The 27,551-nt window shown below is 41.0% G+C and overlaps 3 protein-coding genes across 3 annotated transcripts; all 3 read left to right on the top strand.

Moving 5' to 3' along the window:
* Positions 1 to 2,068: 2,068 nt before the first annotated feature.
* Positions 2,069 to 4,367, top strand: hoxb10a (homeobox B10a). The gene is made up of 2 exons (XM_076267121.1): positions 2,069 to 2,696; positions 4,093 to 4,367. Exons 1-2 carry the CDS (start codon positions 2,069 to 2,071, stop codon positions 4,365 to 4,367), a joined length of 903 nt encoding a protein of 300 aa, XP_076123236.1.
* Positions 4,368 to 10,882: 6,515 nt separating this feature from the next.
* On the top strand, positions 10,883 to 15,160 carry hoxb9a (homeobox B9a). The gene is made up of 2 exons (XM_076267122.1): positions 10,883 to 11,396; positions 14,925 to 15,160. Exons 1-2 carry the CDS (start codon positions 10,883 to 10,885, stop codon positions 15,158 to 15,160), a joined length of 750 nt encoding a protein of 249 aa, XP_076123237.1.
* Positions 15,161 to 23,984: 8,824 nt separating this feature from the next.
* On the top strand, positions 23,985 to 25,515 carry hoxb8a (homeobox B8a). Its single transcript, XM_076267123.1, has 2 exons — positions 23,985 to 24,408; positions 25,199 to 25,515. Exons 1-2 carry the CDS (start codon positions 23,985 to 23,987, stop codon positions 25,513 to 25,515), a joined length of 741 nt encoding a protein of 246 aa, XP_076123238.1.
* The last annotated feature ends 2,036 nt before the right edge of the window (positions 25,516 to 27,551 follow it).

The following is a 27,551-nucleotide window of genomic DNA, read 5'->3' on the forward strand; positions in this document are numbered from 1 at the left end:
CTGAAACAATGAAAAGCATAGGAATTAAATAGTAAAACAATCTATAGCCCTACACATCATCGCTTACATTTGTACAACGAATTAATTAAGTGGTAGTCCAACATACCAACAAATGCTGAAATGTTCTTACTTAACCTTGGGACAGGCCGTGTCATATGCTTAGCGGCACACTGACATCTAGAGGTCACAACGAAAACTAGGTTCGTTTAAGTTCACTTTCAAAATGTAGATTTGCATCTTTAGAATATGGGTGCATTTGCTAAAATGATCGGTGTCTGGTATTTTATGAACCTATTAATAGTCGCCAATATTTGCAAAACTAGGCCTAGCCTACTGCACACTATCTCAGGCAATGAGGCGCAGTCTTATATGCAGGACTAAAACGCCCATGGCCTTCATTTGTGAAATTATTCCAGCAGTGAGAAATTGCCTTGTCCTATAAACCCACATGCATACGTTTATATATTTTAATTTAAATTAATTTGTGGACAAGACTATAGTCGTTTGTTCTCAGTTTATATTTTCTTGCTTTAGTAGGCTAACCTAGGCTATTGCCAATTCCAATAAATGATTTCTATAACTTAGTCTAAAAGCCGTGGGTTTGTCAAAAACGTAGATGTTTGTAGCCTAATTTAATCAAGGGAATGGGATCCCATTCTTATTCCCAGAGTTAAACTTGAGTTTGTACCAGAATTGATAATCGCCAATAAAATATTCCAAGTTTGCGAATTCGAAGAAATGTGTAGGCCCATAAGATCATATTGTGCATAGTTTAGGCCTACATACGAATCCAACGTTAGAATTGCAATGCATGTTACATTTTGGAGAGATTCATTAAGCCTACAAAAATCAGGTTGCCATGGTTGATGGAACTGTTTACTTTACAGTGATAAAGTTGCTGGAATTTTTTTTAAAACAAATGTGTGTTGTAGGCCTATAGCGTCACGGCATTATCTTTTCTGTGATCAAAATATAGCAGATGTGTAGAAGACATTTCTCGTGAACAATTAGAGATATACACTCAATAATATAAACAACATTTGAATAATTGAAGCATATTCGGATTTGTTTACATTTTAAGCCCGTCTCGATATTTTGCTAGGGAATTTTCACCCATTTTACTCCCAATAAAATGTCTTATTTAGGAGTCATTGTCATTCACAATATTCTAGTAGTACCTGTGCAGTTTGTGTAATTTGGTTGGCACATTAGGCCATGTTTGCACACAGGAATCACAACTGTAGTAGCTGGAAGTTGTACCTTCAACCGATTTATTCTTCGTAGGCTACAGAACCTGACGTTATATAGGAATTTACCTTGCGATCCATTACATTTTCTTTTACACACAAACCCTTGTGAAAGAGATTTAACTTGGAGGTACAAGGACTGGGGGTAACCTACAGTCCAAAGTCACTTCTTTCCGTGATATTATGCCCATGGTGCGTTTCTCATAAGACCTTACTAAGAGACATTAGATGATTTCACACTTTCGAATACACTGGGTAAGTAGATGATGGTAGAACGTGGACAAAAAACAGTTTCCTCCAGGGTCTGCAGTTGACATAGCCTCTGCAAGAAAATCGAGCCTTTATGTGATCAATGCCAAATAGTATATCCAAACTCAATTTCTTTCCTATGGGAAATTAGAGTGCCAATTAGTGTATAACTATCTCTGAAAGAAATGAAATCTGTAACATATTTTAAGAAATCAATTATACTGGAGGGTCTGGAAGGGAGACCCTGGCAAGCACTTGAATTAAACCAGCGCCGCAAGGGGAGGAGCTTGCCCATGAACCCCAGCCGCTATTGGACCCCTAACAGGAGCACCTCAAGAATGCTTTTCTGGTTGAAAAGCCAATTGAGAACCACCCTTACGGCTTCGCCAAAACATGCCCTCGCAATGTCATGCTCCGAAAGATCCGTTTTCACGGTGTCCACGGTTAACTCTTTCATGAGCCTTGGTCCGAAACCCCCCCTCTGTGTCGTCTATCAAGCGGTCCACACCAGCCCAGCCGGCCAAGTCCAACCGGACTGGGCTCCCGTGCCAGAGCCGACCCTCCCCGGAACAATGAACCATCAGCAACCGTCACAGCCACAGAACTCAGTGGCTCTGCCGCGGCACCAATTCCATCAAGGAGAGATGATCTGGAGGGAACCTCGCTTGAGCCCCGTCCGCGTTCCGCAGGTGAGCGCGTGCCCCTTTGGCGCTTCCAAAGGCATAGATGACTCCTCCTATTTCCCCCTGGAACCGGACGAGCTTTCCAGACCGCTAACAGACGTCCCAACCTTCACGAGACTCATGACAGGAATGAGCTCCATGAATGGCGGCGGCGCTGGTCCCATTCAGGGCTACTTTCGCACGGACACATCCTACCAAGGTCCCAAACTTCACGAGTACGGCGGCGACCAGGAGTTGCATCCGACCAGCTCGCCGATTGCGCCCCTCGCAGAGTCTTGCCAGTTGTACAGCCTGAATTTCCCTGCGCAGTCCTGCCCAGACTCTGATGGCAAGCTTGTTAGCGATAACTTAGTGATCGACAACAGTGAATGTCGAAGTCACCGGAGCAATAGCAGCAGCAGCATGACGCTCAACGGTAGTCAGACCAACACAGACGACGCAGACTCTTGTTTACGACAAGACAACCCACTCACAGATTACTCCAAGGCTGAAAAAACGCCTAGACAGGATACACAAGGTGGGTGAACAGGCAGAGTGAATGATGTTAGAGTTTATCTCTCTCTTTCACTCAGAGAAAGGTCCTAAAAATCTTGAGGGAAATAAAACGACGTCCGTGGCAATAGCCTCAGGGAATTACGCTTCTTTGCGACTAAAACTAGGTGATGTTTTCAACAAAAGGCAATTTAAAAGGAAGGGCAAGGCGCGGCTTGAAAGGAGCCCAGTCTCAAATTAATTTATTGCACTGAATTGCCTCAGTCGAACTAAATTGCTCCTTTTTACGGTGCGCCCTTAGGAACATCAAAAAAGCGGAAGGCGCCTTTGTGAGGCATAGGGACTGTAGTCTGCCAGGTGTGCAATGGTGTGTGGTAGCATAGCGCAGGGCCTAACACCAGTCGAGTCTAAATGTAGTGCAGAAGAATTTTAAACGTATAGCCGAAGCATTTTCTGATTCATAAACATCTAAACGCGTTACTGCAAACTAAATTGTTTTAGAATTATAGAAAGGCCTTGTCCTAGGCTCCAGTCTGTTCCAAAACTCTCTATTTCACATTGACGTCATAGTGTGTTGTCACATATGGTAATGTTGTAAAATCATCACTTTCTGAAAATCTCAGCCCAGACACGTTTTACTGCGACTTTTTAAATACATGTTAGCCTATAACCTGCGCAAATCCTTTGGCCCAGTGGAACGTCTCGGCGAATGATCCTTTTCATTTCTATGCTATTAAGGAGAGCATATTTTGCTATTTCAAATAACACCGTTTCATGAGTGTATTTGAAAAAGATTCCTATATAATATATATCAAAAGAAAACCGAGCACTATGATGATTCCGTCTGAATTATTCATAGCCTTTTGCTAACTCATTGTCATATTAAGGCTGTACTGCACAATCATAACTCTAAACAGTTCAGTTCAACAAGACTGGCAAATAAAGACTAGATCAGTGGAACAGTCACTGTTATGAAAAAATATTATGCGATATAAAAATATCGCAATAAACAAGCTAACACTAGGGACTTCGCAGTATAAACAAGTATCTTACATGTGAACACAAGACCAGGACTGCCAAAGCAATTTTCTCTGGACTGCACAAAAATATGCAATCATTTGAATTCTATAATTCACTGGAATGGTTAATCATACTGTGGGATAAAGTTATAAATAAGGTCGACAGACATGACCTGTGTACTGTTGCGTACTCCTGGATGACAAACCGTTATAAAGCATTATCGTCTGTTTATCTTTTCTTAATTTGCGGTTGATTATGGAATATGTGTTCAAGAGTTGCAGGCACACACACACACACACACACACACACACACACACACACACACACACACAGCCTTGTCACACTGTTTTTTGTCATGAAATGATGACAACCGCACTGGCTTGTCTCTTCTCTTGCAGCAGATGACGAGAAATTCAAAAATGCTGCGAGTGGCTGGCTGTGCGCAAAAGCCGGGAGAAAGAAGCGGTGCCCTTACACCAAACACCAAACCCTGGAGCTAGAGAAGGAGTTCCTCTTCAATATGTACCTGACTCGCGAGCGCCGTCTGGAGATCAGTCGGAGCGTCAACCTCACTGACCGCCAAGTGAAAATATGGTTTCAGAATCGTCGAATGAAGCAGAAAAAAATGTCCAGGGAACACAGAACGCGGGACATTACATCCCACTTTCCCCTTTGAAGAATTACATCTACTCCACCTCAAAGTCAGGCCTCGCTAACACAGTTGCCTATACGCTCACAAATGTACGCAGAAGCGATGCAATGTGATTCAACAACTAGTTACTGATGGAATCCTGTCATGCTTTGTTGGATAGACACGGAGTCGGACAACATCTAAATGGATGTAACATCGGAAGGGACAACCGTAGCCTACGGTAGCCTACGTTTCTGTCCTCCAATGTTGACTGGACGTGAACATGTATTTTGATAGAATATTTATGGAGAATGTGATTTTCAATATTGTCCTCGTTTGTTCAGCCACATCTTGCAAAAGCACTTTATACACTACAACACAATACGTTAAGTCATCTTTCATGTTGGCTGCATAGATGGGACGTAGCCTCTTTTTTCTGCTGGAACCGCCAGAAATGCCTTGACGATTTGAAGACTATATACTGTTTACAGTTTCTGAAGTTTGGAACACGCTTAAAAAGAAGTTAATTTATCACGTGAGCACTATTTTATTTATTCTCAGATGCATGGTTGACATAGGTGTATTTGCAAGCGAATTGCTACATTTAACAAGGAGCACAAAGTCAGCAGCGTATGGGTTTTATAGGCTAAGGAATTTAACAGCAAGTCTTCAGACACTTGACTCTGAATATAAGAACATTTTGCAGTTGTGAATTCAGTAAATTTTGCTGTAAACTCTGGTCAGCGTTTTTGTGTTCTTTAGGAGCATGATTGAATGTATTTCGATGTTTGTGGTCGGTAGTCTTGTCTTGTGTTTTTTTAACAGTGCATTTTGAATAAAGAATTACACATTTCCTGGATATGACGGCGATTTTAACCTGGAGATCTCTGTGTACATCCCAATGCATTTAAATCGAATTCAGCTTCCAGTTGCTCATCACACCAATATGAAATAGAATAGGCCTACACTTTCAATGAAAATGTCAAAATAAAATGTCAGAATCTGTAATGTATTAGGCCTGTGGTGATTAAGTCAGCTGCTACAAATGTTTCAAGGAATAGTTTGCAGAAAAAAACATACATAATAGTTCCTTGAATCATTTTATAAGCTAGAACTGATGGTTAAACTTTATCTCATCTCATCTCATTCTGAATGCAGCAGTGGTCGAAGTTCAAAAGCCATGGTGGAGCCGTCCATGTTTCCGCATCTGGTTGCTTTAATTGCCACGTCCGTCATAATCATGCTCAGTCCTTCCTCAATTCCTCACTCAAATAAGCTGTTTTAAGTGAACGTGTGACTGATGTAAGATGATGTGGACACTGCGACATGGCGACATAACCTGAAACTTACCTGTATGTTTTGAACTGTGCAACATTTAGGTGCAAGTTATGTAGCATTTGTGCTATTTTTGTATACCATTCAGGATTTTGTTTAACTTTACAAACTGGGCAACCCTAGGTTTGTCATACAGAAGAAGCATATGGTATTCCTTAGTCCACTGAGAGGAAGAGGTAGTGCAGTGCAACCAACGCGAAGGCAACGGCCATGTTGAGAAGAGACAATGTTCAACGTCACAAGGCCGTCTGGTTCCTGTAGCGAAATGGGGGGCATTCTACAGCCGGGTTTTACAGCCCCAACAAAACAGAAGTGAGGGAGCACCCATAGGATTGTATTACTTGTATCAGACAGCACTGTCGTCTAGAATTCTCAAATTACTTAAGGGGGAAATGAACATGCGCTAGTGTGCTGAGCAGCCTACGACACAGGCCACCTTCCTTGGCCTCCACTACGTCTCTGATTTTACTTTCTGTATTTCTTCCCGTTATATTTAACATATTTCCCGAAATAGGCCGGTTTCATCACTACGAAGACAGCACCAAGTATCCGTTCTAATAAATTCACTCTTGTGTTGTCACCAAGTTCTTATGTCTGGTAGGCAATTCCAATGGCCTGCGTCCAAAGTCTTGCCACTGAACACGGGGAGGGCTGTGCTACTGTGTGATTTAGGTAGTTTCAAGTTGTTGGGGTGGACGATTAATATCGCAGGAACCTGAAACTGCCTGAATCACTCCAGTGGAACGTGCATCAGAGCCCATGCGTAGTGAACCGAAGCAGGATCCACAAGACATCAGAGATTTTTGGCTTGAACGTGTGCTTGGGTAAGTTGTGTAACAGAAGTTAGCAAAGCTATTGAAATATTTCCATTTGTTGTTTTGTCCATCTTTTTTTTAAATGGTCGTCATCTTGTCCATTGTAGCCAATCCCAACCTGTTGCGCATAAACAGTTCCTTACTAATGTGGCTTTGTGACCACCATTCCAGTTCGTTACCAGTCGTAAGGCCCTTATGAATAAGGAGACGCCCATCAGTAGTAAATCAGGACACCCAAAACATGGCAGAGGGCTCTGCTTCATTTTAACTTTGCGCCAGGGAGTGAGACACTGCGTGCACAGAGCTCCATTTTATAGCACATTAACTTTTATCCATCTCGGTACATTTTGACACTGACGTCCTCCCAGTGTGTACTAAGATCTAATTTTTGAATAACATATCAAACTACTAGGCCCACTTGATATATTACAATAATTATATAAAAAAAAAAAAAAATAAGAATCGATGTTTCTCCATCATCTTTTTACGTATGTCTGTATTTTATATAGGAAAATAGTATTGTGGAAAGGCTGAATGCTATATATCCTAGCACACAACACAGCGGCGTTTATTAAGACATAATATACCACCGTTCTCATCATATATAGGTATAGCCTGTGATGATATACCATGACCATACAGTGTGTCCTATTGGTATGTGTTTAGGGATATTTGGGATAAGCTATTCGGCTGTCACGTGTCCTGTAATGCGCGGACGTGCGTGTGTGTGTGTGTTTTGGGGGTCAGGCCTATGACTTGTGTATCCATGCATACTTATGACAAGTATCTCGACATTTTTCAAGTAATGGAATATTGATTTAATTCATTACATCTCCCTTTATCAATTTTGCTAGCAGAAAGGTTTCTTTGCAAGTCGCTAGCAATCGTAACTATTTCAACCTCAGTCACTCAACTGAAAATTAATATTATATCCATGACAAAATACTTCATATTGTGAATGAAATTGTAACAATATCCATCCTGATTAGAATGGGCAGTTTAATCAGAATATTTCCGATTTGGAAAAAGTAAGAAAGAAAGTAACTGTACCTTCATGGCAGTCGCAGAGTGACAATGAAATATTATAGCTTGCAATAAGACACATTAAACCAATTCACAGAACACATTTAGTGATTTTCCATAGACATTCTAAGCACATATTCATTATCTATGTATTATTATTATTACGAATATATTAAATAAACGTAAAAACGTTACTTGGCCTAGGCAGTTGTCGGCTCTGGCCTACAATGCCGAAAAACATAAGGTCAAAACAATAACTTAACATTCATAAGAGGCTACAGCTTCATCGCAGTTTTTATTATTTTTGATGCCATTCATTTTGACTTATGTAAATTTGCTCTATCTAATGGAAATAGCCCACCCTCAATAATTTCACTTTTTTCATGTCTCCATTTTGATAAAGGCAACTGTTAATAACTGTGATTGGCTGGTGAATATCCAGAATATAATCTGAAATAATACTGCCATTTCTCAATAGCAAGCTGCCATTAGAACTATGTATGGTAAAACAAGTGAAGCGTGAATAAAAGACTGGCCTAAAAATAATATCAATATCTTATGAATCTTCAAGAACAAACTGGACTTTAATTAGGCACACATACACGCGTATACAGACATGCATGTGAAATAATAACATGATATGGCTAAGCATGGAAATTATTAGATTATTCTCTTCACGTCCACCCTACCCAAACAAGCATGGTTCCATTTGGACGCCAGAAGCTTCTTCCTTGGATGGTTGTACAGAAATCCTATTTCTTCTCAACCTCTGCAGGAAGTCATATTTTAGTCAGCTGACCCGTCATCCTGTATAGTATTCTGTTGGAATAGGATCTAGGCCTTAGTGGTAGGGTATGGAGGCAGCGTGTTGAACTGCGCAGGGTGTAGGCTTTTTGCACTTTAAACAATAAGCAAACTCTGTAGACTCCATTGTAATAAAACTGTATCAAGCCTACAAATACTACGTAACGTTTAGCTTTTAACAAGAAGTGTAGTTTGCCGAGAAGCAGAGGAAGAACGTGTTGACATTTAATTTCTGCGTGAATTCTTCTGACACCTTATTGTTATCAAGACGAAATCTGAGGAACCAAGTGAAATACCTTGTAGACCGAAGATTTATTTGGTTCACTGGAGATTGAGACGTCGTAAACTTCTGAACTTATTGGCCATTTTGAACGCTGACAGCTGTCTAATACAGCTGATACGTTCAGTATACTCCATGTGCGCTGGAGAGGAGGACCCTGTTTAATGTATTACCACAGCAGGGACATTGATTAGGTGAAAATCAGTGTCCAAACCTTACAAAAAAAAAGCAAAAAGAAGAATCGTTTTTGTTGTGTGGGTAGCGGTTCCTCGCTAACTTGTATAGGGGATTCAGAGCGCTTGGTGGCAGTAAGGCAATGTTCATACTTAGCGGACCCATAAACTCCCTTTAATTACTAGCACTTTTTGCAATCATGATGCCTCTGGATGTAATTTTTTTTTATGTATACTAATATATCCTCATGTTTCTTCCTTTATTTATCTCTTAGTCTAAGTAATAAAATCTATTAAAAACTCTCAAATGTCAATTTCACACCTTTCATTTTTTGGCTATTTTGTTTTGCATAAACTATCCCAGATATGCAACCTGCTTGACTCTACGGTTCGGGGAATTGGATCATTAGAATTATGAAACCGGCAGTGATGCTATTTGACGCTCTTGCTGTCCTCGGAGAAGCGATGCACTTTAAATGAAAAACATATATTCTAAGTATTTGAAGATGTGTTCTATTTCCAAACAGAATAGTTTTGGTTAGGATAATTGCAATGAGCGTTAGGAGGCTCTTTACTTTGGATATTTACTGGCCTACAGTTTGCGGTGCAAACACATTCTTGTGGGGTTTACACAAAAAATGCCTCCCATTACACTTTTGGCACGGTTTGCTGTCGTAATAGAGCAGGGTGTATCAAATTATCACCAGCACTGCGCAGTAGGCCATTATGTATTTGTAAACACACAAACTATGCCAGTGTAATCTCATGTTGGTATGGTGCTTATAAATGAGCTGCTCTTGTCGCTAATGCTCACCAATGCTCGAAGTTTAACAGCTTAAAACGCCGAACTGAAAGTGATACATTGACCCGTTGCATCTGCAGATATCTTGCTTCCAAATAAAGAACGGTCTGAATCTTAAATTGAAGTTGCTCCGTGAGGCAAAATGGTTTCTCGCCGCAACGCGGTAAGAGCAGCGAAGTCTGTATGGAGGCCACAATATCGTTCTCCAATGCCAAGTCATTCAAAATGGGCGATGAAAAGGACTGATATATACTTCACCGGTTCCAAGCTGTGGCCCTAGAGAAGTTCTCACATGTCGCTGTTTGACCTACTAACGCCTCACAATGTTTTATTATCTTAAAGGTATCTATCTTGTTGAAATTCTTCCGCGTTTATGCTACTTATTACGTGCTGCTTAGAAGAGAGTGCGTTTCGGTTGGTGGGAGGAATGCTGAAGTAGAGTCGTTTACGGTCTCCGCCACAGGCAGTATATCAGGTCTATAAAAATCAAAGCTGCCTGATGTAGTATTTTATTATAGTATTAAACGACCAAAAAAGTTCAAGTAGTTTCTTCCATAAATACACAGGATTGTCGCGCGGTGGTGTTTAATACCCTCGTTAAGAAAAATTACTGTTAATTTTCCAATAAAGCACTATTTTACCCTGACGCCCCTCCGCTGAAATGGGCCACGACATTAGTAAGAGCAAGTAAACAGTTGTCCAAGGATAAAACGCATCAAAGAAGTGTTATGTCATAACATGGCGTCGTTAGAAATGAACTTGGATAGGCATTCCTGATCTATATGTTAGATTTGGAAAGCTGCTGATAATTTGATGAGCTGGATGTAATGAACCAATGTGACTGAGCATTTTCTTTTAACTGCTGTTTCTCACATTTACACAGATATGCTAATGAGATGAGCCAAAATACAATCATTTTCCCTTTTATTTCTTCCTCGTTGTTTCTACATATGCATGTCTACATAATGTCAGCGCAATGCAAAATTTAAGTGGAAATTTAATCGCCCGTCGGTAGATATAGTGTGATATATGGACACGCTCTCATTTTGCATATTGCATAAACAAGACAATTTATTTAGAGGGAAAATATGGATAGTGCGAGAGGAGGAGAGCTCACGCAGCCCCTGGCGGAGTGATTTACGCCCCATTGACGCTTTATCAGGCTCGTGAAAAAAGTCTGACCAATCATTTAGCTCGGCGCTCACAACAGAACAGCCTGGCTCTACTTTGTTGGCGAGAGAGTTGAGGGGAGTAGCGTGGAAAAAAATACCCAGTACTCTCTTACATGTTTTCCCTTCAATGAACCGTGCGTTGTATAATGTCCGAGAATGTCCATTTCTGGAACTCTTAGCAACTACTATGTCGATTCCATCATAAGTCATGAGAATGAAGATCCAACCTCGACCAGGTTCTCCAATGTGCAGTATTCAAGCTCTAGGCAACCGGGACATGGCGAGCATCCCGAATTTCCATCCTGCAGTTTCCAGCCCAAACCTCCCGTTTTCAGTTCGTCTTGGAGTCCGTTCAGTCCCCATGCTTCCAACAGCCTACCAGCGGTGTACCACCCGTATATACCAACTCAGCCTGTACCTACCACGGACAGCCGATACCTCCGCTCATGGCTCGACTGCACCCCGCGAACTGCCGAGTCCCTACCCGGACAAGGGCAGGTCAAGATGGAACCGCTGCTGGGACATCTCGGGGAGCCCACCAAAATCGGAGGGCACGAATTCATTTTGGAATCCTCCTCGTCAAGGGAGCTGAATCCCGGCCAGGGCACCGGGTTCGAAGACAATAAGGACATTTGCGAAGGTAGCGAGGACAAAGAGGGGCCAGATCAAAGTAAGTTATAAAACGAGGAAGTGAACAGTCTGTAAAGCTTTTAATGCTGTCATAAAAGAGGAACAAAGACGGCCAGAGCTCCGTGCCTGCTAAGTTTGGTCTGACAGTCTTTGCATGGATGTGATTTTTCTCTGTTGTATTAAAACAGCTATGGGATCATAGTAATATGTTCATTTGATATTAGGTTTTCTGTTGCTGCTTTACTTCAGGAACTTAAACCCTTATCCCTTCATAGGTGTGCAGGTTTCTGGTGCGCCTCGATTTTAGGAGACCAACAGGCAGTGAATGGGATTTTTATGGCAGGGTTCTTAACTCTTGGAGTTGTGTGACTTTTGGCATGGTGTGTTTGTGTGTGTGTGTGTGTGTGTGTGTGTGTGTGTGTGTGTGTGTGTGTGTAAAGATAGCGAGGTTTGAAATAGTAGTGTGTAAATTAAGAATTTGAGAAAGACCAAGAACTCGTTATTTGAGCCTCAGTGCACTTAAACAGTCTCTGTATTTCAGCCACATTTTAATTCAGCAATAACTGTGAACATGCCAGGCTTAGACACAACCACTATTTCAGTGCTATGTTCGGTGTCTTAGTTTGGCATTGGAATTAGGTTTCTTATCCCCGGGCTGTATGATTTGTGTGAAAATCACACCAAAAATTTGGTCACATTGGTCCCTCATTTTGCGTTGCTGGCTAATGAAAGAAACAACCTGTCTTGCGTGACTGAGCAAGAATTATGATTGTGGAGAGAAATAATATTGCTGACGGTTTATGACTCGTATGCCGGCTAGGTTTGCCTTTAAATACCACGGAATAAATCTGCAGTCGACTCCCAGTGAAACGCAAATTGTGGTCTTTGACTAGCAGATTCGTCTGTCTAAGCCGAAGACTTATCGTCGGGATGTTAGTCATTGAACCCCGGGTCTCCCGTGTCCACAGCGGAGCGTGGGAGACTGAGCAAGATCCAGCATAGAGAAAGGGAGCTATTCTGCCCTTATAGCACGGCACACACACTCACGCTATGAGCTATGGATGATTCATCAGACTCTCTGGCTGGGCAAGACTAGTACTTATTCATGTGTGCTTCTCCGCTAAAGCGCCCGTGTAGAAAAAAATACCCTGTTTGATTATAGCAATAACTGTACCGCACCCGTTCAGGCATTTTTTTTAAAAGTGAGTTGTATATGACGCTTCATCTAAGAAGTGTAATGTTCAGCATTCTGACAGTCATTTTTGATTATTTCAGTGGAAATGAACATTGATTTTAATCCACGGTATAGGCTCAAGTAACGTGAGGTCTAATGGACGGTGCGCAACAGAATTCCCTTTGTGTTGCCCTGGGCGGCATTCCAGAATAAACTACTGGCAAAGGCAATGAAGTTGGGAATTACACGTCCCTCTTTGTGCTTCCAGCAGTACGTGAGAGAGAAAAAGTTATTGCCCGCGAAGTTTATTAAGTTATAAGAGGAGCCAACATCCCCATTAATTGTTGTATGTGGGCTCTCTGGGACAGCAACGGAAGGGGAAATAGAAAAGATAAAATACGACATAGTCTCAACGCAGAGAAAGGTAATAACACGCCCTCTAATATGAAAGCTTCATCCTCAGGAGCAATACGGTGACATTACCAGTGGACAGTCTAACAAACGGGACAATTTGCCACCTCGTATCCCTGCTCACTCCATTTAAAACACGATTTAGAACATGAGATAAATAATGCATCTCATGCCTTTGTGATGGAAGTCGTGATTTCATACTAGTTTTTATCCGAAAAAGTAGTTATGTTAATCAGTAACCAAACACTGTTAATGAAGCACACCAACAACTGTGCCCAATACATCTATTAAACTACTGTTTTTTAGGGCCTATCTATTTATTCAACACTAGGCTAGAGTGTTTTAAAACTTCCACAACATTTTCTTGGAGAACAGCTCTAGTTTTATTCTGCTTGTCTGAAAGTTCTCTTAAGAACATGTAGCCAAGATGCTTCTGGCGATGGATATATAATTTTTAATATTAGTGACATTCTCGACCCTGAATGTCTTTCTGGAGGGCAGTAGCCATTGTTGAGGTGGAACCATCCTCCTGAAACTATCTTGACATGCCCACCTTTCAGGAGATGCTCCCATCCGAGTTTACAGATGGCACACCCCTGGTTCCACTAGGCTCAGACGTCTTTACACACATATCAATCAATCATTTCCCAACCAGACATATACCCTTTCATGATAGCAGTAATACTGCGTCATAGGATTTAGGATATCGGAGACAGTTGATGTGGCATTGCAGTCCATGTCTTGAGGCGTGAGACGATTGGGTTTCTCCGTGCTGGGTGGCGAGGATGAGAAATGTGTACAGCGTGTCTTTTAATGGGTCAGCTCTTTATCCCTGTCTTAGCCATAGCCCCCAGAAAATCCATGCGAGTGATGGAAACTTTAAGTCACACGGGGAAAGCCTTGAATTTGAGGCTGTGAATTGGGATTTGGTGAATAGGTGATTTTGTGCTCCAGGGGACAGTGAAGGACCACTTTGCTCTGGACAAAGGCTTACAACCCTTCAGTCCTAGTGCTCCAGAATAGGAAGAATATCTGCAACTCCAAAATGACTCCAATGCGATCCTTAACGAGTCTTTCTTGTTTGAGAGCATAGCTCATTGACACATAGCACAAGCAAGACAATATGCCACAGCATACACGTGGCATTATCTGGACAACCACCCGGGTACAAATAACGAAACAAACACATTTTTTTTCACTTTTGCCTTCTCGAGGAAAACACCCAAACCGAAATAGGCCTTCCCCAGTGGATCAAATCACTTTAATTTCCTACAAATTTCTCCTAAAGCACAGATAATCCAGTGGGACAAGCCTCTTCAGCATAGGGTGCATGTTGAGGCACAAGGCCTCATTGTGGTCTTAGGGTTTAGTGGCCGCTTTGGAGCTGGTGGATATTTTGAAAAGAAAATGTGCATCCCCGAAAAGGCATGCGTGATTGTATGTAATTGCCTTGATATGGGTTCCTTGAGCTATAGGCAAAAGGGTGGTTCTGCCATAATTGGAGCGTCTCGTCAAATACTTCAACAGGGATGAAAATGTCACATTAACAGATCTGTTTTTTAAACACCCTGCTGCGTTCACCATGCGCAGAGACGCATCTGTGAAGGCACTGGGACAGACTATTGTACCTGTGACCGAGCAAGGCATTTGTGTTATAGGTTGCCTCTCCCTCTGAGGTCAATGACGTGTTTCCACATCAACTTCAGAATAGATGTTTATGGATTTACAGTGTCATCAAAGCACGCGCCAAGGTCAAACTGCAGTGCTGTGTCATGACACCACATATCAAACTTGCTTCACTTGTACAGTACCCGGGAACATCTCAAACCCATAACTCCTCATATCTCCCCGATAGACAGTAGGCCTATATAATAGTGATTATGTGTTATTCATTTGCGCAATGTGCTCATTTGCGCGAGCTCATTTGCGCAATGTGCTGATCTCAGACATTTGACTTTGTTTATTTCTTTTCCATATTTACAGGTGATCCATCTGCCAACTGGTTACATGCCCGATCATCTCGGAAAAAGCGCTGCCCATACACCAAATACCAGACCCTGGAGCTAGAGAAGGAGTTCCTCTTCAATATGTATCTAACGAGGGACCGGAGGCACGAGGTGGCTCGTTTGCTGAACTTGACGGAGCGACAAGTGAAAATATGGTTTCAAAATCGACGGATGAAAATGAAGAAAATGAATAAGGATCAGCCGAAGGAATAGGGAGGGATGCCCTTAACACATCATCATACATGTGCTCTCTCGCGCGCACACACACACAACACACACACACACACACACACACACACACACACACACACACACACACACGTTTAGTCATTCACTCTCTCACTAACACACGCACACACACCTCACTGAAATGCCTTTACAGAGTCGGACCCGTTTCTTGTTGGTGATGATGCTTTGAGTGTCTGTCTTTGATTTGTTTCTTTTTGATATAATAAAACACACACTCATTACTGGGCTTCAGACCAACTTTTGAAACGGGAATGGTTGACGCGAGGGCATGTCGCAGGGGCTCAGACTCTCGAAGGCGACTTTATTACTTATTTATTATTTGACGCACTGCGCCGGCGCTCCACTAGGACAGGCGTGTTGTGTTGAAACATGGGCTTCAAGTGACCGTGAATGCTTAAGAAAAATGGGGGATGCTGATTGTGTCCTCTACCTGCATCTTTTCCTTTCTTGGATTTGTTTGTAATCATTCCTTTTTAACACCAATATTTTGTGATGTTATATAATTCAGAAACAAAAATGAAGTAAACCGAGATTATTTGGCGATTATTTAAATAAAAGTAGTGGATGTAATTTAAATCTGTCTCTTTGTTAGGTTGTGTAATTTTAACTGGTTTAGAGTATTTTGTGTCTAGGCCATAGGTGTTTAAGGCTGTTGGGTCTAAATTAAAATGGCAGAATAAGCTGACCATAGTTTTAAGGATTTATTATTTTTATTTTTATTATTATTATTATTATTATTATTATTATAATTATTATTATTACTGTTGTTCATTTGAGCTAGCGTTGCCTCACGGCCTTGCTCATGCTTTTTCAGCAGCCAATCGCGAAGTCAGTGTCCAGCTTGTGTGATTTCGCATATGCTGTAATCATATATTTATCCATCATTTTGGCTAAATATTTACTCTAAAACTGGAAGATGCTTATGAGGTTTTGCTAAAAACAAATTGTCTTGCGTGCAAAACTGTCAGGCAGTGCCCGGGTCTCTTCGTGATAAGTGTCCTTGTACGGGTACAAATGTGTTTGAAATATCTGTCGGTTTTATATCCCATCTAGATTGATAAAGTTGTGGGTATTATTTTCATGAAATTTACTGGAAATTGATTATTGTTCCGTGTGAGCTGTTTTGAGATCATGCTTCGATATGTTAGTGTGGCACCTGACTTGATGCAAGCGATCCCTTGGTATCACGTGTATGAAACGTAGAATTAGAGATTACTTTTACCAAATTGTCATTTAAGCATATTCATAACATTTTGCCTTTGTTGTTGTAACACACCTGAATGTGCCGGTAACCCAGGGAATGCGTAACTGTCGAATAGAGCCTCTAATTAACAGTTTCCCACCAGTTACGAGCAAATATGTTTACATTAGAGCATGCTCCTTACCATCATGTTTTAGTTCTTCTCATGCGTGTTTTTATTACTAGCATATAGTCCTATCATATAAGTTATCCCTACCTTGCAGATGAGATGAGATGTCTAACTTATTGTAAATACGTTAATAACCCTGGCTCTTTTTATGGAATGCGTTTTATATTTCTGAGAAGGCGGGTTTGGGAAGGGACCTCATACTTGAATGAGAGGTAATCTTTTGGATTTTTAGTTATTGTTTACATGTGTTTGTCCACAATGTCATGAGATTCAACTGTATTGTCCAATAAAACAATTTCTGTATTTGCTCTTATGCTCTGCAACTTTGTACGTTTGGATTGTAATATGCACCACATTAATTTTGTTCCACTTCAGGCATCTTGGCCACAGATGGATACACATCTTTGTGTTTTCTTTGTGTCGCGTGCGTGGTTTGTGGCAATGGAGCACAAACACGCCAGTGTCAAGAGAAGGAGACGCCATTAGCTCAGAGCGCCTCACGCCCATGACGTCTTCTCCGGCAGACGCCACGCTAGGTTACTTCCTCCCACAGTTACTGTGTTTGAAAATACAGGGCGACTACATCAAGACAGTTGGTTTGCAATAGCTACCATATCAAGCTCTTTTTTGGTGTGAAACCTCTCTTGGTGACAGTGCAGGCCTACATTCTATTCTCCATTTACGGTTTTGTTACTTTTTAAAGTCCGTATGCCAAGCTCATATTTTAAAGTAAATGATCGTTTTCTCTTGTCTTTTACTTAAGAGCTTTATTCAAACATAGTAGCATTTCATCAACAAATCCGTTGTGTGTAAAACAGGGCAAACGTTACCCTTCTTATCACATTGCCTCTGTAAGTTAGCACATATTCCCACCATTCCTCACACCAAGCTGGAGTATAAAATGTGCGCCGTTTTTTGGAGTTCAATTTTTATTCCATTTTAACTAGCGGCATATGTCTGAAATATGCTTTCCTGCGCCAGAGCATTTGTTTGGAATTGTCAGCGTACGAGAGTGGGCCTCATGCGGACATTATGAGATAACATCCAAAAGAGAAACATGGTCCTCTCCTGTATGTGATAATTCTTTATTTCCAATGTTTAACTATATGGACTATATGGACATGGAACTGAAATTTGCCAACCTTCGCCAGTGCCCAGTCGGTGACAGGAGAACCTTCATCATTGCTTTCACAAGTCACCATGTTTGAATCAGATTGTGATTATAAGACTAATTTCAACAATGTTGCCCAGCAGAGGTTTGTGTTCTAACATCATGGTCAGAGTCAGCATTTTTTACAGTAGGCCTAAAGTGCCAAATGTAACGGTCTGTTTTCTAGCAGAGGCTACCAATATCTAACATACTTAAGTAGGTAATTTATCAATCTGCTTCTATCCATTTTTTCGAACATCAGTATGCTTAAAGGAAACCTACTGGCTAGAGTAGAATGGTTTAATGAACATACCGATTGCTCAAACATACTGTTACAATTAAACGTCCATCTTGAAGACTAGGCCAGAAGCGCTGGCTTGCAGATGTGCGCCTTGATATGTTTCTGACTCGTCAATTATATCATCAGAAAGTATCAATGGTATATGAAAAAATCTCTCTAACCCTGCACAATATCAAAGCCATATTGGGATCATAATTTCTTGGCGTCGGCTACTTTATTTTTGGGGTATTTTGAAAGGAAACAAACTGCAAAAGGATGTGACCGCTTGCTTGGAAGGAGGAGTGGGAAGTCGACTGTCATAAAAGAGAAAGAAAATTCAATGCGCTGTGCCGCAATAAAAGAATATGACTGCAATAAAACTTTATAGGGTATACATTTCTGAAGGTTAAGAACTAAACGGCTGTAAAGCAAACATGGGCGCAAAAAGGAAAAGTTTCAAGTCCTCCATAATAACAGTTTCGAGGTGTCGCGGGATAATCTTGGGTATATCAGTGCACTATTGGCCGAGTGGCTCTTTCCCCCCCTGCATTTGTCGTTTATTGTTCACAACGTGTGTTGTTTAGGCTCCAGATTCTTCGCGGGGTGTGGGGAGTGGTGTGATCTGGACTTCCAGATGACCGGCTCCCAGTCCAGTTTTTTTCTTCCGTCGCCTCCCTTTGTTCCATTTCCGAGCGCACCCCGGTCGCCTTATAGCGGGCCATAAAACGTCACAGAAAAGAATCTCTGGCGAGACGTCTGGGATGACCACCCTTAATTTGTTTACAACCCCTTCCACCTATGTGCGCCAACCCCCATTTTGTGACCAAATATCCGATATCGTCGCGGACTCGGGTATACAATAGGTGGTTGCCAGAGAGCAGCTTTCTCTTTTGTAAAATGCGCATTCTCCCTTTTTCCAGTTCCCACCTCGGATTTCCTTGCGCAATTGACGAGGATAAATGGCTTCGAAAGGAGGAACAACAGCATTCTTCAACAATATTTTCATTTGTGCCATTTACACAGTTTTTAGCACATAATAAAAGTAAAGTCTATAATCTGGCAAGGCCCAGACCAGATGACATCCATTAACACTGGTAGTTCAAAATGGAACAATTATAGCCTACTGACAGTTTATTTCCTATAGGCCTATGCTGCCATAGTTTTTATTCCATCGCCCACACCAAAGAGCCAGTACGTATCCTAACACGCACGTTTGGATTATGATCTTATTTGTTAGATCACCGTGAAAACATATTAATTATTTTTCATATTTCAGTTAAGAATTTGGCATGGCAAAGTGGGATCTAGAAAACCAGCTTCCGTCAACTGAAATAATATAATATAATGCAATAATATCAGAAATATTTAGTTTGAGTGTTTCAGAAGGACACCACCGTCCACGAGACATCATTTCTGCTTTCATAATAGGCCTCAATCTCAATTTAATCATATATACAATATTAGGCCTATGTGATGTCGCAGGGAAATGTAGACTAATAGGCCTACAACAAGGCTAGTTTAAACAACCGCATCATTAATAGCATTAAAGAGAATAAATACATAAATACAGATAGGCTACATGTTAGGCTACATCATAGTTCATTTATAGTTATATACACATGGATAACATCATAGACGGTTTTAAAACTAAGTTGGTATTCAAGGTAGTGAGTAGAGGCAGCAGGTATTTGCTATAGGCTATGTTGTTTTAAACGAAGATTGCTATTTTTGTTGTATACATTCTAGGCCTGAAATTTGTTTTGTTTTCAGGTTAATACATTAACCGAGTAGGCTAGGCTACAATGTATGAATATAGGCCATGAACTAATTTCATCAAAGAAGCAAATAGAAAGAAAGAAAGATTTAATGCTGCAGAAATATAAGATATTTTCCCCTGATAATAATGAAAAGACGAAAAGGGTTGCATCAGACCTATAGGCATATTCGTCGTGTCCAATAATAGGCCTATGTCGAAAACACGTTTTAAAGCCATTACAATTCTCAAACCAACGACTTGTTGGTTTGAGAATTGTAATGGCTTTAAAACCAAGCAATTAGATTGCTGAACTAATGCTGAAGACAACAAGGCACTTTTTTTTTCCCTACACACACACACACACACACACACACACACACCCTTTCATTTATTTATTTTTTGAGGAGAAAAGAAACACAACGAATTTTACTATATTATAAACCTATAATGAGATGTAATAAAATAAATCTTGAATCTTGAATCTTGAATCTTGAATCTTGTTTGGATTGCATAGATGGCTGGGCTTGTTCATATTTTATTTGCAGTCTAGGCGATTGACATGATCACAACATTGCTTTCCCAGTCTACTGAAACGTACGTAAACGATCATAATGTTGCCTGAACTGAGAGTGGCTGCTTTCGTGTTGTGTCGATGAATGGTAGCCTCGGACTTAACATTATTGCACTGTTATGGTGTCCTTATGCTTTTGCGATTTAGTTTTTGAGTAGTCTACGAAATTGTACTATTTCAACACAGCCACAGAAAACTGAAAATGTAACCTATGCGAAGTTGGATTTTGCATATACGTTTATGCTACATTTTTAAACATTTAGGGCTTCAGTCAATGAAATACAATTTATTTAAATGTACTCATGACGAATTATCGCCGTGTATGTCAAGGCACCATTCAGCGAATGTTTGATACTATAAAATTCAGAACAATAACCATAATCTTGCAATAATTATTGAGCCTAATACATATCAAGTAAAAGGCTACAATAACAAATAAAGTAGCCCAAATGAGTGATACAAATGGGGCATTTTACAAACACTGCCATGGGCTATTGTCCTGGCGTTATTATCTGCTACTGCTTTCTGTAGCAGGTCTATTGACTCGATGTTCTTTTTATTCCAGTTTATCATTTTCACAAATTGTGTGTAAATGCACCAGCCATTCCATTTTCAACAAATTGGCGAATAAATGGACTGTTATTGTAACTATCATAATGTTATATTTTAGATTAAAAACCCCCTACCAACATCAAAGATGCCAAATTATGGCAAAATATTTCATTTTTGGATTATTCTGTTTTGCTTACACATGTGTAAACATGGCTTCTGACGTCACAGGGAAATAGGATTCACTAGTGCTGTGCCTACTGTTGACCGCTTGATGGCAATGTTGGTCCATCAAAGAAAGCATGGGAGCTGTTTTTTTCACCACTCTCGTGTTAACCGGAAGCTGGTGGAGTCAGAGAAGCCTTTTGTACACTTGACTAAAATTAGTATCACACAAGTCTTGCTCTGTAGAGGCGCGTGAGGAATTTCAAGTGGATAAGGGAAAATAGTCGTTAAAGCCCTTTAAACAAGTAAGTTTTCGATGGCGGTTTGATGCAGCCTATAGCCTAGCCTACAGAGTTTTGCATATCAAGATACTGATACACAATATCTTCTTTTTTTAAACCGATCTAACTAAACATTTGTCAGTATGCAGTAGACGTCTGTCTAGTATGTCAATTCACGCTCACCATAAAGGCTATTTTAAAAAACATTTTGTGATTCCAGACTAGGAGGCCAACTGGAAATCAGTCATTGTAATCAGTGGATTTTGAGATGCTTTAACTTGTAGATGTGATGGTGTTTATACAGTTATAGTTGTTTTGAACTAAGAATAATTTGTGTGTCGATTTTTTCTGTTTACAAATTATAATTGCAAACTGCTGAGGTTCTGAGATAATGTCAATGCAAAACACACACATACACTATCAGAGAGAGAGAGAGAGAGAGAGAAACACACACACACACACACACACACACACACACACACACACACACACACACACACACACACACACACACACAAACACAGACAAGTGTAGCCAATTGTTATAAAAATGCATAATTTTATTGAAATAAAATACATTTACATATAGGCTAGGTTCAAATCGCTGGTTCTCACATTGACACGCTGAAATCTAAAACGGGAATTATCCAAACAAAGATCAAAACAACTTTGATCATACACTGTAAAAGCACGGATAATGGAAATGCAAATGTAGGGCACAAATACATGGAATGAATAAACTACGTGTATTACTTTTCCACATTGACGTGCAGTCATTGTACATATTTAAGGAATGTCATGTAGGACATTGAGCATTACAATCTACCTCTTATAGTAAACTATTTGTTCTATTGTTACAATAAAGGAGTTGACGTTATTGAGAAAAAGGGAAAATGGAATTGTTATTTTAAGACTAATGTATTAAGACTAAAACTGTGGCCTATTTCTGCCTATTGTAGACGTAGGCCTACTTGCAAATACCTGAAAGAAAGTGATTTACAATACCATAGTTTCACTAATCATGCGTATGAACGTAAATATAGTGATTAGCCTACATTAATTCACAAAAGTGACAGTGAAGACTCCTTTACGTTTTGAGTACATTACCTGCGTAGCCATCATTCATCAGGATATTAATTTGGACAGGATGACCTTGTCCATATTTTGATATGTAAGCTAGACTAATACCTAGCCATGAATAAAAAAAAATGCAAAGCCGCCCAAGTCAACAAAGGTGGTGAAGTATGAAACACATTTAGGCATACATGTTATGGCTAGGTTGGTGTTAACTGTGATATTGACAATATCATATTCCCTTTTAAGCGTTGCCCGATTTATCTAAAACTCAATTAGCACATAATTCATTGAGCTACCACGAGTAGCCTAATCTTCAAAAGTTGTGTATGGGTAGCAATTCCAAGCCAGTATATAGGGGTTAAACCATTGTGGCGTCTAATGTTTATTAACATTACGACTGTCCGTATGGGGAACAAAGTGAAAATGACAATTAAATACTTGAATATTTCTGCTGGGTAGAAATTGCTCCAAGTGATGCATTTACAGCCCTGTTCGTGGAACCTCATAAAATCCTAACAGCGTTTTTGATGCATGGTGTAAACAACAAACAGCCCCACCGTTTATTGCATTTTATAGTTTGTTAAAACATTTACAGCCACTTTGTCCATTACCTCAGGCGTGCTAGTCCTTTTCGACGTCTCTACATCTTTATAAATGTGATATTGATGAAAATACGATGATCAAAATGCTAAATATGACTGGCTCATTTATTTTCGACGCCAGACTGTTCTGGAAATGGGGCCGTTGACAGGTTGGTTTAGAACCGCAATTATATTTATATGACTTGTTAAAACTGATATGAATTAAACAGTGTACTTTCACAATTTACCAGTGCGACCCTGACATTTTCAAAAAAGGGGACCCCACCTCGTTAGAATTTAGAAATTAACGATTAAATATGCATCTCTCTTGGTTTCCTATGAGCAGCATCCTAAAACCAATCTTTAAAAGGGTGGTCTAGGGTGGATAAGCTGGGGGTTGGTGGGGGTGGGGGGTCAGTATTTGATCCGATGCAAAGCGGCAGATTTCTCATTAACTTCCCTGCTTGAATATATTAATGCGCATATTCTCTCCTCCTCTCTCCCTTGGCCCCCCTTCTCTCGCCTGCTCCCTCGCTCCCTCTCCGTCTCTCTCCCTCTCTCTTTCCTCTCTTTTTCATTCTCTCACTCGCTCCATATCAGAAGCTCGAAGAGCGGTGTCCGTGTGGGGATGCAAGAAGCCAATGGGATGAGGAGCCGATAATAGATGCAAATTATCGTGAAAAGACACGGCAAAATATGAAACAACTCATTTGCCGCGGAGTAAATCACGGAAAACTGTTTGTGAACTGGCACCCCATACCGGAACTGTGATGCAGGAACACTTCTGTGGAGGCGCTTTTCATGGAATCTGAATGAATGTGGCTATAGCACGGCTATTTCAAAAGAGTGTACCAATAAGACAAAAATCTATATTCACCTCTGGGACTCCACGCATGATCTGTTTTTCATCTCAAGGTTCGCCACGGTTTGTTATTCTCTTGAATCCACAGCCAGAGTAATCACCATTAACAACAACAACAACAACAACATCAGTAGAGTCTAACAAAAGATGAGTTCTTATTTTGTAAATTCTCTCTTCTCAAAATATAAAAGTAGCGACTCTTTACGCCCCAATTATTATGAGTGTGGGTTTGCGCAGGACCTTGGAAGCAGACCCACCGTGGTATATGGACCCGGTACCGGAGCAACTTTCCAACATGCTCCCCAGATCCAGGAGTTCTACCACCACGGCGCGTCCACGCTGTCTGCAACCCCCTACCAACAGAGTCCTTGCGCCGTCACATGTCACGGAGATCCAGGAAACTTCTACAGCTACGATGCCCTTCAAAGACAGACCCTCTTCGGTGCTCAGGATGCTGACTTGGTCCAGTATAGCGATTGTAAGCTAGCCGCGGGTGGCATGGGAGAGGAGACCGAGAGCACAGAACAGAGTTCTTCTCCGACGCAGCTGTTCCCTTGGATGCGACCGCAAGGTGAGCCCTTGTAGCCAGCCACGCACTCTGGCTGGCATCGCGGGGAAATGTGAGTGTGTTTGCATGTATTTTAAGAACTGCTGGGTTCAGAAACTTTGGCTCTACCAAACAATGCGTTTGGAGCCATAAAGACGCATTTCCTGTGCGCTAAAAGAGATGGGGTAATTGGTGGTTTATGGTTTTATGGTGTTCAAAACTTGTGAATCACTTTACAGTTTAACGACCCCGCCAGAGAAAGCACTGAGAAAAGGGGAAAGAGAAAAGGTCCATTCTCTTGTTGCTTTCCAATGTGTGAGCCACTGGCCCACAGCTGAATCCTCACTTCTCACCCTGGTCAAAGTTTTACTGCAGGCTTTTACGACTTACAGTGATGGCGGGGATTATTTCGCTACAAGGTGGCCGTTTTACACAGGTTATGTTTTATGACCGGAGCCTAATGCGTTGAGTGTGTGAGAATGGACGTGAGGAAGAGCAAAATGTAAACACCATGGATATAAACAACAGTGTGGTTAATTGTATATACATGTAATTTGTACTCAAATGCTTCTTTCACATGTGAATGTATCCGGGTGATAGGCTATAACATACAAACACAAACAATAAACGCATAACTGGATGACAAGCAGGGGGTCAAGATAGTTGTCTGCCAAGCATAATAGTATTGTGTGATACATATTTATACTCTTTTAAGTCTCATTTATATCCACTATATTTGTTATAGCCTATGCCAAATGTGGAATCATACAGTTGTGTTCAACTCAGACTCATGTCCGTGTCCTTCTCTCGCCAGTAGCTGCCGGACGGAGGCGAGGCCGACAGACCTACAGTCGCTACCAGACACTGGAGCTTGAAAAGGAGTTCCTCTTCAACCCGTACCTGACCCGCAAGCGGCGAATTGAGGTATCGCATGCCCTGGGACTGACCGAGAGGCAAGTCAAAATCTGGTTTCAGAACCGCCGGATGAAGTGGAAAAAGGAAAACAATAAGGACAAATTTCCCAGCAGCAAATCTGAACAAGAGGCAATTGAAAAGGAGAAGCGGGAAAAGGAGCTGGGCATTGGGTCACCGTCTACCGACGAAGATGGCGACAAGGCTAAACAGATCTAAAGTGGACATTGAAAAAGACTCAGAAACATGGGAGGGTGGGGGGCAACTGCGTGGGGTTGTCTCGGAAACGTGACAGTCTTCTGGTGATCACTACATGTTTCAATCGATAAGATTGCCTCAGATGACGGCTGACAGGACGATACACATTGAAACGATGTGGTGACCACGGGACTATGAGCAGAAGGGATTAAGCATTTCTACTTTTTACCTGACATTTGCAAAATGTTATAGTGTTTAAGCTAGATTCCTGACTTTGTGGAACTATGATCGTGGAAAAAAGATTTATGTTGTTAGAATATTGTCATTAACAATTAAATTGGCAGCTGTACAGATTTAAGTTAAATGGTGCACTTACGACTGTCCTCACTTAGCCTATATGTTATGATGATGACGTAGCAAATAATGAATTCCAACAACATGAAACTGCCTATTTATGCCGTAGATTTTCCTCTCTTTTACACTTGTCCTCATTTAGTTCAATTAAATTGATGGTATTTTGTTGTCTTCCTTTTTCGGTAAGCATGCGCACAGTTGAAGAAAATTATTAAAAAATAAATAAAAATAAAAAAATACCCTAAGTGATGTCATGTTACCCCTCGTTTAACTGTGAAACAGAATGTATACTGTACTTGTGAATTAGTTTATGGGGACTTGATGATATGCTTTATTGTTCCTCATCACTTTGTTCTATTGTCTGAAACCTGGAAGGAGCGGAAGAAAGGGGGCACAATAAAGTTTACAAGCGAGAATCCATGACATCACTGGAGTCCTCTGCCTCATTTCCTGCCAAGGTGCGGATCAGGGGACCCTCACCTGTCATTAGCCTATAGCCTACCCATGCCAGATATATCCAACCCAGTCAGAATCAGAATTTACTGAGGACACTACATCTATCTCACATTAGTGACCGGGTTTGTAATTGTTTGAAATTGTCTGTTTTTTGTAATCTGATCATTTTATAGCAATGAGTTTGTTTTGCGCAGAGCTCACTCGTCGCACCATATGGGTTACGTTTAAATTTACAACTGTACGTGTGAAATGGAAGCAAAGTGAGTGACATGTTAGACCGCGATTTAAACGCCTCGTAACATCTCTGACAGCCTGACATTATGGCATGAAGTATACTGCCTCTGACTACACTCCAAAGAGATATTTATATTAGGCCTCTGATTTCAATTCATATAAACCCCTGATTTCCCCTCCTAGTGCACCTCATAAAATGTGGCTTCGACACAAACATTTAGAGGACATGCCAAGTGTTCACACCTTTGCACATTAGGGCCTCTTAAACATTATAACGTGTCATTTTGTGGCCCTTTCGACTGTTTAGAAACAACAAGTGGTTTTACGGCGTTGCCTCATAACATCCATGCGGACGTTAGGGCCCACGCGAGGGTATTTTGGGAGAATGAAAATGTTGTGACGTACAGTATGCAGTATGGGGACACTGACCACTGCTTGAACATCCAGAGTCTGAACATACAGGACAGCGACGGAAGAACTGCAACCACAGTGTAGAGGGTTGGAGGACAAGGAGCGTCTGTTGGGGAGAGACCCCAAAGACCCCATGGAAATCGATTCAGAAACAAATAGGTTTCTTTTTATTTGTGTAGTGTCAATAGAGAGAGGATGCACCTAAAGTATGGTAGGCCATATTTATTTGTAGATTACCTTTATACAGTTGGAGATATTTTATAGCATGGAATCGCAGACGGTGATTATAGGACATATTCGGGAGTCAATCGATTTTTGCGCACACGTTAGTTTCTGTTGACTGTGGGTACCTTTGTCTTGCAGTGAATAATGTAAGGTACTTTATGTGGATGGTCAGTGCTGTGCACTTTTTCCACATTTGAAGAGCTGTGGGAAGCAACACTTCCATTGGAGGACTATGTGTCACGTGGTATTCATCACGTGGTCCCTGAGGAAAAAGGGGTGATTTTTGGTGTAAATCTAGACTGTAATTCTGTAATATATCACAGGACCTCGTAAAACCGACATTTAAACCTTCTGGTCTACAAATCACGGGTCAAATT

Source organism: Alosa pseudoharengus, unplaced genomic scaffold, assembly GCF_046254945.1.
Source record: "Alosa pseudoharengus isolate Yale_2024_CS ecotype anadromous, Long Island Sound unplaced genomic scaffold, YU_APseudo_1.1 YU_APseudo_1.1_scf_4, whole genome shotgun sequence".
Taxonomy (NCBI): Eukaryota; Metazoa; Chordata; class Actinopteri; order Clupeiformes; family Clupeidae; genus Alosa; species Alosa pseudoharengus.

Bases quoted from the DNA above. Each gene is read 5' to 3' on its own strand.
- hoxb10a (XM_076267121.1), top strand. From the start codon at position 2,069: ATGAACCATCAGCAACCGTCACAGCCACAGAACTCAGTGGCTCTGCCG. The intron at 2,697-4,092 runs GTGGGTGAACAG...CTCTTGCAGCAG, and splicing joins GCCTAGACAGGATACACAAG to ATGACGAGAAATTCAAAAAT.
- hoxb8a (XM_076267123.1), top strand. From the start codon at position 23,985: ATGAGTTCTTATTTTGTAAATTCTCTCTTCTCAAAATATAAAAGTAGC. The intron at 24,409-25,198 runs GTGAGCCCTTGT...TTCTCTCGCCAG, and splicing joins CCCTTGGATGCGACCGCAAG to TAGCTGCCGGACGGAGGCGA.
- hoxb9a (XM_076267122.1), top strand. From the start codon at position 10,883: ATGTCCATTTCTGGAACTCTTAGCAACTACTATGTCGATTCCATCATA. The intron at 11,397-14,924 runs GTAAGTTATAAA...CCATATTTACAG, and splicing joins CAAAGAGGGGCCAGATCAAA to GTGATCCATCTGCCAACTGG.